This window comes from Aotus nancymaae, unplaced genomic scaffold (assembly GCF_030222135.1).
Source record: "Aotus nancymaae isolate 86718 unplaced genomic scaffold, 86718_ANA_hifiasm-v0.15.2.pri h1tg000075l, whole genome shotgun sequence".
Taxonomy (NCBI): Eukaryota; Metazoa; Chordata; class Mammalia; order Primates; family Aotidae; genus Aotus; species Aotus nancymaae.
The window spans coordinates 225,094-238,427 of record NW_026988490.1 but is presented as its reverse complement, the minus strand read 5'-3'; the positions used below and the strand labels follow the sequence as shown (position 1 = coordinate 238,427).

At 42.1% G+C, this 13,334-nt stretch overlaps 1 protein-coding gene across 1 annotated transcript; it reads left to right on the top strand.

The window, feature by feature from the left end:
* Nucleotides 1-10,846: 10,846 nt before the first annotated feature.
* NDN (necdin, MAGE family member) lies at nucleotides 10,847-12,472 on the top strand. The gene has a single exon (XM_012460387.2). The coding sequence runs from the start codon at nucleotides 10,935-10,937 to the stop codon at nucleotides 11,898-11,900; it is 966 nt and encodes a 321-aa protein (XP_012315810.1). The 5' UTR covers nucleotides 10,847-10,934; the 3' UTR covers nucleotides 11,901-12,472.
* The last annotated feature ends 862 nt before the right edge of the window (nucleotides 12,473-13,334 follow it).

The window sequence follows — 13,334 nt, the reverse complement described above, 5'->3', positions numbered from 1 at the left end:
CCATGGTAGTACTAAATAAAAGAAAACTGTGGTGTCTATTTCAATATTGGACAAAGTCGATTTCTGAGGAAAGAAAACTTCCAAAAGACAATTTTACAAATACAAACATAAATACAAATATAAATATGTTATTTATCAAGAAAATAACCCAAAAAGACAATCTGCAAGAGAACACAGATAAAGCTATACTTATAATTGACAAATTCAATTATTTTTCTCTGAAAATTGATGAGAAAAGCAGACAATTATCCAAAGTACAAAAAGAGTTGAATAACATTATAAAGCAAATTGACCTACTTGACATTTATATAACATATCATCAAATAACACAAACATTTATATTATTTCCCAAAACACATTTAACATGTACAATGCCCTTGTTCTGGGCCATTAGAAAAACAAGATTTAAGAAATACAAAGTATGGCTATTCTCTGACCACAAAGGAATTACATTAAGAATCCACAATATTTCCATATTTTTAAAAGTAAATCACACACTTCTAAATAACCTATGGGCCATACCAAAAAAAAAAAAAAAAAATCAAAGGGGAAAAAACAAAACGTATGGGATATTGTTTAAGAAGTCCTTGGGAGGAATATTATAGAACTAAGTGCCTATACTGTGAATAAGAAAGGTCTCAAATCAATGACCTTAGCTTCCAGCTTAGGAATACAAAAAAGGAAGAGCAAATTATACACTTAGAAAGTAGAAAAAAGAAAATAATAAATGTCATGAAGAACACTGAAAAACAATAGAGAATATCAATGAAACAATAAAAAAAAAAACTTGGTTCTTGAAATATGAAGAAAACTGATAATTATCTAGTGAAACTGCTCAGGATCAATTCAGAAAAGGATCAAATCACATTAGAAATATCAATAATGAGGAAGGCAGCAGCACTAAAAGTTAAAAATTATTAACAAGATAGTAATGAAATTTAATAAATAAATTTCACAATTAAGGGATGGATAAAGTCCTTAGGTGACAAAAACTAATAAACCTTACTCAGTATATATATATATATACGTGCATATATATATATGTATGTGTATATATATATAACCTGAATATCCCCATATCCATTAAATGAGAAGAATTTTTAGTTAAAATAATTCTAAGGAAACTGTTAGAAATCAGTAAGAGACAGATACCTGTAAGGTTTGTGTAACATTTGAAAATTGATTAATGTAACTCACATTAGTAACAAAGTAAAAAAGAAGAACAAACCATCCCAGTAGGGCAGAAAAGCATGATACTTAGCGGTGAAAGCCTGCATCATTTCTCATAATATCAGGAACAATACAAGAGTGTCCAAGGTCACTACTGAAAGTTCTAGTCAGTTCAATAGGCAAGAAAAAGGAAGAAAAGATCCTGATTAGACATGAGGAAGTTGTCTGAAAATTCTTCAATGACAGGATCATCAAGAGAGAAGATCTGAGGGAATCTACACCCACATATATATACAAACTGTTATATATTACACGTAACATGTAATATTAGTAAGATGCAGGATACAAAATCAACTAAAAATTATATCTATACTAGCCAATAACAATTAGAAATTTAAATTAAGACATTTGTAATAAAATCAAAAATTATGAAGTAAATAGGAATAAATTTGACAAAAGTCATAAAAGATCTGTATACTGAAAATTACAAAACATTGCTGGAATAAATTAAAGAAGATCTAAGTAAATAGAGAGATATACAAGGTTCATAGGTCAGAAGATTCAATTGTGATTTTCTCCCAAATCATTTATAGATTCTACACAATCCCAATAAAAATGTATTTATATTTTTATAGAAATGGACAAACTGCTTCTAAAATTTCTGTTGAAATACAAAGAACCCACAGTAGTTAAAGCAGCCTTTAAAAAGAATAAGGCTGAAACACTAACAATACCTCATTATAAGATTAATAATGATGCAACTTTAATCAAGGCAGTATGATACTGATGAAAGATAGATAGATCAATGGAACAGAATAGAGAGTCCATAAATAGAATAACATATATATAGATCACTGATTGCAAATGCAATTCAGTGGTGAAATAATGGTTTCTGTCAACAGAATGGACTTGGTTCATAACTAATATTTCATACAAAATTGAATCCAAGATAGATAATTATGAATGTATTATCTGCATTGTCATTGTACCCAAATATTCGATGTAAATCTACAAAATCTGTAGAGGAAAACATAGGAGATATTCTTTGAGACTGTGGGCTAGCAAAATATTTTTTAGCTATGGCATCAAAAGGCAAAATACATTGATGGACACTTTGTTAAATTGCATTTTATCAAAATAGAAATTTTCTGCTCTCAAAATATACTGTTAAGGGAACTAAAAGGCCACAAATTGGAATAAAACATTTGCAAAGCACATTCTACTAAAGATTATATGTTCTTGATGAAAAGCACATGAAGGGTTGTTCAATATCATTAGCCATAAGGTGAATACAATCAAACTCTGAATGAAATACCACCACTATTCAATTTAAATGGCTAAAATTAATAAGATTGACTGTATCCACTCTTAGTAAGAATGTGGAGGAAGTGGAACTCCCATTCATTTCTATTGGATTTAAAATTATAAGAACTTTGAGAAAAAATTTTTTTTAGTTTCTTTAATAGTTAAAAATTCATGTACCATATCATCCAGCCATTTGATTTCTAGTAAGAGAAATAAAGGCATTTTTTCATTCAAAGTATTTTACATGAATGTTCTTAGCAATTTTATTTGTAATAGCTTCAAAGTGGAAACAATCAAAACATTATCAACAGAGATGGCAAACAAACTGTGGTATATTTCTACAATGAGATACCGCTCAGCAATAAAACGAATAAACTCTTGGTATATGCTATGACATAAAACAGTCTTAAAATAACTATGCTGAGTTAAAGAAGCCAGATAGAAAAGATTAAGAACTGTAGTATTTCAGTATATAAAATTCTAGAAAAAACAGACTACTCAATTGTGGCAGAAAACGTATCACTGGTTACTGAAAAAGTAGGAGAGAGTGGGTGGGGGAGCAATTACAGAGGGGCATGGGGAAATGTGTGGGGGTGATGAATATGTTCATTATCTTGACGGGGGTAATCGTTACATGGATTTATATGTCAAAATTTGTCAAATTATACACATTAAATATGTGCAGTTTATCATATATCAATTACACCTCAATAAAGATGTTAAAAAGAAGCTCAGAGCTTCACCCGTGGGAAGAGTCAGTGGTGAAAAGAGTAAGATACAAGAAAGTCAAGGTTTTCAACAGTATATATTAAATAATATCTATGCCTGTTTATTCCTGCCCTGTAATGAGTGAGCAGGGTTCCAATGCCCCTAAGGGAGATGTGTGGTTCTAGACCCTTGTGTTCTATGAGTAGTAAAGCCTCTTCTCAACTTTCCTTGCAGGGTAGAAACTTCTGTTCAAAGGAGGCTACAGTAGGCATCAAATAGAGGAAGCTAGAGTACTAGGAAGCAGGAAGGATAAATTCGAGTCATCAGAGGCTGTGTTATAATAAAAAATTTATCTGATCTGGCCAGGCGCGGTGGCTCATGCCTGTAATCCCAGCACTTGGGGAGGCTGAGGCGGGTGGATCACGAGTTCAGGAGTTCAAGATCAGCTTGGCCAAGATGGTGAAACCCCATTTCTACTAAAATTACAAAAATTTGCCAGACGTGGTGGCAGGTGCCTGTAATCCCAGCTACTTGGGAGGCTGAGGCATGAGAATCGCTTCAACCCAGAAGGCGGAGGTTTCAGTGAGCTGAGGTCTTGCCACTGCACTCCAGCCTAGGCAACAGAGCAAGACTCTGCCTCAAAAAAAAAAAAAAAAAAAAAAACCTGCTCTTTGTTCTAAGTTCCTCTCTTGTAACCTTTGGAATTTCTTGAGTGATAAGAGTGTCTTTGTTACGCTAATAAGGTGACTCAAGATGGATCAATACAAAACTTCAAAATGGGGACTGGTCACAAAACTACATACATGATTACAGAGTTGGGATTTCAGCTGCCCAACCTTCAGGGAAGGGGGTCTGGTGGCTGAGTTCAATCACATGGCCCATGATTTAAGCAATCACGCCTACATATGAAAGCCTAATAAAAACTCTGAACAATGTAGCTCAGTGGAGCTTCCTGGTTGGTGAACAAATAGATGTTCCTGGAGAGTGGCATGCCCTGATCCCGTATGGAGAGGTCATAAATCTCTGTAGTCTCTCCAAGAACTGCCCCCCGACCCCATCCCACTCCCCCACCCTGCCACTGTATATCTTTTCTAAGAAAGTGATAATCATAAGTACAGCACTTTCAGTGAGTTCGGTTAGTTGGTATAGCAATTTATTTTTTTTGAAATGGAGTCTCACTCTGTTGTCCAGACTGGAGTGCAGTGGTGCTATCTCAGCTCCCTGCAACCTCTGCCTCCCAAGTTCAAGCGATTCTTCTGCCTCTGCCTCCTGAGGAGCTGGGATTACAGGCGCACACCACCAAGCCCGGCTAATTTTTTCGTTTTTTTTTTTTTTGAGACAAAGAAAATATGAAAATGTAGCCAAGGGAGCCAAGGGTGGTAGCACACACTGTAGTCCTGCTACTCAGGAGGCTGAGGTGGGAGAATCACCTGAGCCTGGGGGGTAGAGGCTGTGGTTATCTGAGATTTTACCACTGCACTCAAGCCTAGGCAACAAGAGTGAGACACTGTCTCAAAACATAAAATATAAAATAAAATAAAACTCAAAGGCATAATGTTAAGATGACCTTTAGGCAGTTGGATATCCAGTTGTAGACCATAAAAGAGACAATTTAGGTGGGAAAAATGAATTTGGCCCTCATTTCTGTATAGATGTAAAATTCAAGTTCTGGGAGATGGTGTTGCTCAGAACACAAGGCGACAGGAGCAGAAGAGGTGAGATAGGAACACCAGAAACCTCAACTTTTAGAGGATGGATGGAAAAACATATTTCAAAAGATCTGAAAAGGTGGAGAATTCTCAGCTATCCCTGAAGTCTATGGTATACCCTGAGGACTCAGGGCTATCTGGAAGAATAGCCATGGCATGGGTGTGGGGTGTGTGTGTGTATGTGTGTGGTGTGTATATTTACCTATGTGTGTTTCCAATATATGTGAGGAACCCAAGACTGCTTGGTAGATAAATCAGTCATTAAAAGGATAACATGAAATACTACAAACAGCACTACACACATAAATTTGACAAATTAGATTAAATGGCCAGATATGGTTTGGATTTGTGTTCCTGCCCAAAGCTCATGTCGAACTGTAATACCCCATGTTGGGATAGGGGCCTTGTGGGAAGTGATTGGATCGTGGAAACTGACTTCCCCCTTGCTGTTCTCGTGATCGTAAGTTCTCAGGAGATCTGGCTGTTTAAAAGTGTGTGGCACCTTCTTCTTAGCTCTCTTCCTCCTACTCTGGTTATGTGAGATGTGCTTGCTTCCCCTTTGCCTTCTACCATGATTGTAAGTTCCCTGAGGCCTCCTCAGTCATGGTTCCTGCACGGTTTGCAGAACCATGACCCAATTAAACCACTTTTCTTTATAAATTCCCCAGTCTTAGGTAGCTCTTTATAGTAATTCGAGAATGGATTAATACATGAGCTAACTCCCTAAGACCATGAAGTACCAAAATCCACCCATTATGAAAAGATAATCTGAATAGGATTACAACTAAAACAAATAATTACAAACCATTTGAAAACTTAAAACTTCAGGCACTGATGGTTTTGCTGAAAATTTCTACCAAACATTTGAAACAGAAACATACACAATTTATTCCATAAAGCTGAAGACAAGGAGGAACCTGTAGTTTTATGAGGTTATAATATCAAAACCAGATACAGACATTGCAGAAAGAGAAAACTATAGACCAATATCTCTGGTGAGCATATAGATAAGAACTTTCAGTGAAATAATACCAATTAAATTATAAATACAGCACAAACTGGAACCCAACATCTACTTGAATAGAGTTTATCTTAGAGAACAGTGTTTAAGATGAGGCAAGCTACTTTAATATGTCCCAGAAATAGTTCCAATTGGGATGGTCATAGGATAGTCTGGAAAGAGGCTTAAATTGCCTAGGCCTGGTGCTATGCCTGTCTTTCCTCACTCCTCTCTGCCTGTCATTTTCCACGGTTCTCAACTGGGGACTGTGCTGCCCATAAAAGGGCTTTTGGTGGTACGTGGGGATGGTGTCTTTTCTCTTTTCTCCACTTTCCTGTTGGTTTTCCCATGTCTGGAAGGCATTTACGTGTGCATATGGCGGGAGATTGCCTTTGTGGTGTGTGCTACACTCTCATGCAATGAGCCATTACGGCGCCCTGGTCCCGTTAAAGAGCCCCTACTGTAGACACTCTCAGGGTGATGTGATTTATCTTCTTTACCTTCCAAACTTCTCTTTCCAGCCCAGGCATTTTTGGTGAGTTACGTTAATCCAGATATTTGCTGGGTATGACTGCTCAGTATTCTTAGAAACTTCTAGTCCTTCTCTCCACATGGTTTCAGGAAATGGCACCTGCATCTCCTAGCTGCATTGTCCTGCTCAGTTGGCTGCTGAGACAGAATCCTGGATGTGTCTGTTATTCCCAGTCTCCCCTCACCTTTCATTACTATTTATATCTTCCCTGGCATTGGTATGGAAACTCGGTTCCCTTTTTCCCGCTCTCTGTGATAATATTGCTGTTTCTTCACAATATGCATCATGATATATTATTATTTGATCAGGCATTTATTTTCCTATTTAAGGCTTTTTTTCCTCCACCACTTCTCCTCACTACAGATTACAGAGACCATGCCTCTTCTCATTGTGTCCCCAGGCACATGGCCTGAAATGTAATGTTAGTAAACAGTTGGTGAATGAATATGAAATGGAAGCCATCACCCTTTCTCACATAGGTTCCTGGGAAAGGACCCCTAATGAGTCTCTCTGCCTTTGCTTGTCCACCTGCCCCAAACTCTAATCTTATTCTGCACGCAGGTGACCTTTCAGAAGGTCACCTAAACTCTCACTATCTGAGACAGCTGATTTGTGGGACTGGGTAGGACTGGAAGATCTCCCATTTCAGTCATGCGATGGGCCCAGGATGGATGAGCATGAGCAGCGGCCCCCTAGGAAGACCGAACATGAGGGGTCAGGGTTCAGTCCCTCCCTATACCCACCCTACTTGTGAAAGCAGCACTGCCTGTCCCCACTTCTTAATGTTTTCTAACAAAAAAGTGGCCCAGCTGCCATGGGTTTTTCCCTCAGACTGAGCTACTTTTCTGAAATGCAAATATTTCAGGCACATGACAGATATTGCTCAATATTTGCTGAACACATTAAAGTGAATTCTGTGTTTAAGATCCTTGGCCTGAAAGGCATTTGGGGCCCATTTAGGGGCTCCAAGGTGGAGGTTGCTGCCTATGTGGACAGGGAAGAGCCAGAAGGACTCACATTTCATCCAGGGCCTCTGGGCCCCGGCACTGTGAGCATGCGCACTGCTCACTAGAGGCTCTGGGGTGACCCCCCTTTCCTCTGTTCGCTATGGAAACCAAGGCTGGGACTGGCCTCTCCTGTTTCTGGGTCTGCCAAGAACAGCCTATTCCACAGCTGTGTAATCTGTTCCACATTACAGAGTTCGAAGTAACCCACCAGCAAAACTGTCTGCTCCAGAATATTTTAAATTATAACTTATCCATATATATCTATTCACAGAACTTCTATTTACAGAATCTTGATTTAATGAGTAGTTGAGATATGTTTTTGTAGTCTACACACTTTTCTGCTAAGCTGCTGGCCCTGAGAGGACTTACTGCCTATCTCAAATGGGGCCCTCCTGAAGACACCCAGCAAGCCACCCAGCAAGCTTTATTTTCCCCACGACCCTCAAGACAGCATTGGAGGTCCACACCAGGGCTGGAGCCTTGGGTCAAGGTAGTTGTGGATGCCTCTCAAGTCTTAGCTCCCTCTCATCTCTCACAATGTCTTTGGTCCTTTATGTTATCACTCTGAAGGTCAGAATCTCTGGTTCATGGGCACACACGTTATTAGGTAGCCATCAGGCTACTGATCCATCTATCTCATTACACATGTGCATGCATGCTTTCCCCACGTACAGGCTATCTCAAGCTTTATTTTGGGATAGCCTGTAAGTAGGGAAAGTATGTATGTACATCCCACTACCCCACCTAGCCAAACTCCTACTCCCATTAATTTGATTTTTTTTTGGGGGGGTGGTTGAACCCTTTCATCAGACATTTCCCTAGGAAGAAGATGATATCACTTTAGCAGGTGTACAGTTGGGCTCCAAGATCTAGCCTGTGTTTGATTTCAGACTTGTGTATCAGACCCAAGGCTTTAAGCCTTCCAAGTATGTCTCAGGGTGATCTTAATCCATAGGCCCTGGTACAGCATTAGACAACTCTCCTGTCAGAAGTATTGTTACGTGCTGCTGGAGAGGCCTCGTGCACAGTCTGCTTGATGCTGGCAACTTCACTAGAATTAAGTCCAGGTAGAAGCTCAGTTACCCAGTCCTGCCCAGGCAGCAACTGAAGTCCAAGCAGCTCTCTGGCCAGACTCTGATACTCACTGCAGCAGAGCCGCCTTTTGTTGTTGTCATGCCCCAAGCTTGCACTTTAATTTTATGAATCCATTACATCTTGGAGGGCAAAATGTAAGAACGTTGTTTTAACGACATCACAATTTTAAAAATCATAACTCATGGCCAAAGCCAAGTTGAGATTTAAATAGTAGGTTCAAATGCTTTTATCATGAAAAAATGTATCAAATAAACTAAATATTTTATTTATTTATTTAATTTTTGAGACAGTCTCACTCTTGCCCAGACTGGAGTGCAGTGGCACAATCTCAGCTGACTACAACCTTCACCTCCTGGGTTCAAGCGATTCTCCTGCCTCAGCCTTGCAAGTAGCTGGGATTACAGGTGCCTGTCACCACACCCAGCTAATTTTTGTATTTTTAGTAGGGATGGGGTTTTGCCATATTGGCCAGGCTGGTCTCAATCTCCTGACCTCAGGCAATCTGCCTGCCTCAGCCTCCCAAAGTGCTGGGATTACAGGTGTGAGCCACCACACCTGGACTATTTTATTTAAATAGTGAGAAAATAATACCTACCCAAACAAAATAAAGAATATTGACGGAGATTTAAATGCAAGAAATGAGGATTATATTTAAGAAGCATGGGGACAATAAGTCTGTTCAAGAGACATTCTTAAAAACGAGTAAAATTGGCACCCTTCTGTAAGGTGTTCCCAAGAAAATGGTAGATATCCATAAATAGGGGAAGGAGAAGAAGTAGATGGAAAGAAGGAGGAGGTGGAGGAGGGAGGAGGGAGGAGGAGGAGGAGGAGGGGAAAAGTGTTGAAATAATTCCAACTAAGACTGATATCTAGGAATTACCCTGGTGGAGTGGGAAGCTAAAGAGACCAAAGAGTCCTGTTGGAGGGACTGGCGTGGGAATGGCCCTGTCAAAAGTGTCACGTGCATGCCAACCCAACCAGAGAAAGCACAGAAAACCCTTCAACATCAACCCGCTTGAGGAAAATTAAAGTGACAAATGTGAAAAGATATATACTCACAGTGAGGACTCTAGACATGTCAAGACAATTTTTAAATATGCTTTAGGCTTCATGTGGCAATAGCTAGACTCGAGTCAACATATTTAAGAAGGTGCCGATGAGAGGAAACCCGGCAAGAGCTGAAGGACCACATCAACCCAGACCAAGGATGCGGAAGCAGCATGGAGGTCCCTGGTTGCGGAGGCTCCAGCAATGACCCCTTTTTTCATGGACAGCCTCTAGGAGTGACAGCTTTGTCTTTGCCCACTGGGAATCTGTTTTCTATACTTGGAAAACAGGGCTACACATATATTGCCCCTGCTACCTTTTGGTCATCTGAGACACTGCCAGATATTACCCATGGGACCTATATCTTTTCGGAAATCTCAGGAAGGAAGGATTTGGGTGTGGCTCCCAACATGGAGGACTCAGTAGCTTCAGAGAAGGTCCTGGGAGAAGGTGAATCGGCGAATGACGGTGCTGGGCAGAGGGAAAAAGGCATTATCATGTAAGTTTGTGCTAATAGATATGGCAATCCTTCTGTTATGGACTAAACATCGAAAATAAAATAAAATGGAATCAAAATGACTCAACCGAAGTGTAAAACCCAAATCTATGCCCATTAAAGCATTAATGATGGTCTAAGTCCACTGCCTACTTAACAAGTTCATAGTTCACGCGGATAGGAAATTACATTAACGACACACTGCATTTCTCCTTTACTTATAACACCATTTCTCCTTTTCTTATAACCCCTCTGATTTGGTAGGGAGAGAGTCAATCAATTTTTTATTGGAATTTCTCAGGATTCCAACCTCAGACATCCACTTTACAGTTTACATATTTTCTCAGACAGCCCGACTGTTCTTCTCACTCGTTCACATAAAGCTCCAGTTTGCACAGCCGCCCAGACCTTTTTCTGGGACTCTCATATTTAACTTAATTCTGGATATACCCAGGCGAGCATTTCCCAAGAAAGTCGACCCCAGCATCCCCAAAACTTGAGTTATCATCTTTCCCCTAAACTTGCCCCTTCTCCACAGGCATCCATCTCCGTCCTCTCCTACCCTGAACTTCCTCAGCCGGAACAGGAAACCCCGGGATCGCTGTCCCGGCAGGTGACGCCTCACCGCGGACCCCCACCCCCTCGCCGTCGGGGCCCCTCGCGGCCCCGCCCGCCCCCAGCCGCCCGCCCCTGGCCGCGGTCACGCAGGCGCAATGCCGCGTCCCGCCGCCGCCCCGCCCTGCCTGCCGCTGCGGAAGGCGCCGCGCGCAGCAACGCGCACTTCCTCTCCAGGAGTCCGCTGAGGGAGCGCAGGCTCGAAGAGCTCCTGGACGCAGAGGCCCTGCCCTTGCCAGACGGCGCAGACATGTCAGAGCAAAGTAAGGATCTGAGCGACCCTAACTTTGCAGCCGAGGCCCCCAGCTCCGAGGTGCAAAGTAGCCCTGGGGTTCCGGCGGGGGTTCCTCCGTCCGCGACCCTGGCGGAGCCGCAGAGCCCTCCCCTAGGCCCGACGGCTGCCCCGCAGGCCGCGCCGCCGCCCCAGGCCCCAAGCGACGAGGACGACCCGAAGGCCTTGCTGGAGGCCGCAGAGGAGGGCCGCGCCCACCAGGCCCCGAGCGCGGCCCAGCCCGGCCCTGCGCCGCCTGCCCCGGCGCAGCTGGTGCAGAAGGCGCACGAGCTCATGTGGTACGTGCTGGTCAAGGACCAGAAGAAGATGATCATCTGGTTTCCAGACATGGTGAAAGATGTCATCGGCAGCTACAAGAAGTGGTGCAGGAGCATCCTGCGGCGCACCAGTCTCATCCTCGCCCGGGTGTTCGGGCTGCACCTGAGGCTGACTAGCCTCCACACCATGGAGTTTGCGCTGGTCAAAGCGCTGGAGCCGGAGGAGCTGGACAGGGTGGCCCTGAGCAACCGCATGCCCATGACGGGCCTCCTGCTCATGATCCTGAGCCTCATCTACGTGAAGGGCCGTGGTGCCAGAGAGAGCGCCGTCTGGAACGTGCTGCGCATCCTGGGGCTGCGGCCCTGGAAGAAGCACTCCACCTTCGGGGATGTGCGAAAGCTCATCACCGAGGAGTTCGTCCAACAGAATTACCTGAAGTACCAGCGCGTCCCATACGTGGAGCCGCCAGAGTACGAGTTCTTCTGGGGCTCCCGGGCCAGCCGTGAAATCACCAAGATGCAAATCATGGAGTTCCTGGCCAGGGTCTTTAAGAAAGACCCCCAGGCCTGGCCCTCCCGATACAGAGAAGCTCTGGAGGAGGCCAGAGCTCTGCGGGAGGCTAATCCCACTGCCCACTGCCCCCGCAACAGTGTCTCCGAGGACTAGGAAGGTCTGGAGGCAGATGAATGCTTTCTGACCCTCACCAGGGCTGTGGAAGGGTGGGGGTGGGTCATTAGAGTGTTCAGGATTTACAGTGCAGTATTCACGTGTAACTTTTCAGTTTTCAGTACAGTGCTTTTATACCTTTAATGCAATGTTGTATTCATTCGGGTACTATTGTGTAGTATTTAGGATGTATGCATGTTTCTTTATATGTAAGCTCGGTTGGTGCTTTCGCTTTTGTGCTACCTTTCTTGGATTTTTGTACCTGAGACATGCTAAACTGATGAAGTACATTGAGAAAGTTTCCATCTTATTCTTTTATATGGGACTGATGATGTGTGTTGGGGTAGACTGCTCCTGCGGAGTCTGGAAGAACTCACCAGCAAAGCTGGCCTAACCAAGAGAAAAGTCAAGGCCCTTCATGACCTTGCTGGGCACGGAAGACATTCTCGTGGAGTAAACTGATTTGAACTGGACTGGTCTCAATGTGAGCACTTGGCACAATTTACTAAACACGTATACAACCCCACCGTGAGTTAACTTTAAAGTAAACATTAAAGATTCTTGTGATACGATCATTTTTGGAAAAGTGTACTCTCATTTTAACAGAGCACTATGACTGGGAATGAGACAGTTCTCTATTTTACAATGTGTACAGATGTAACTGTTTCCCCTAATAGGGTGGGGAAAATCGCTACTCCTGATTACTCCTAAATTTGTGAATTTTATAGTTTGTCTTTAAATGTAACTTTATTTCAAAGACATGCACAAATATAAAGTTTAAAAACGAAGCAGTACGATTGTCCATAATCACATCATATGAGAATAAAAACTAAAAATAATTTCCTTCCCTTAAGTTTCTATATTTTATCAAAATTAATAGATGTCTCGTGGGCACTTAAAGAGTGAGACACTGTACTAAGCCCTAACATGTATTTTTCCCCTTTTATTTAATCCTCACAACAGGCCTGTCAGGCAGGCATCTACTGCCTTTGCACCTTGGAGGAAACACAGGAATCATAATATAGGTAATTAACTTTCTAAAGGTTAGTAAGAGAAGGAGCTCGCACTTCAACTCAGAATGAATCCAGAGCCCACATTTGTCCCCACCTGCTTACAATCCCCTATACACCCTATGGCTTTTAGGTTATTTATTTTCAAAGTTATTTTTACATTTTATGTGGGAGCCCACACTCCCAGCTCCCACCTCCCACACTCACATGCGTTCATGGGCCACACATAGAGAGAGGCTAGGAATTTTACTTTTCTAGTTCTCACAATATTTTGGAGAAAGCAAGATTATTCTGATTGTGCAAATTAAGAAATTTTCATCTGGTTTTTGGAATTTTCAGCCAAAAAATTTTTCTTCGGAGAGATTAATTAAGGTAACAAAGTGATATTCATTCTAGTTTAGCAGTGAAGCCGGGATTTGAAACA

What these genes read in the sequence shown, in the direction of transcription:
- NDN (XM_012460387.2), top strand. Translation starts at nt 10,935, where the DNA reads ATGTCAGAGCAAAGTAAGGATCTGAGCGACCCTAACTTTGCAGCCGAG.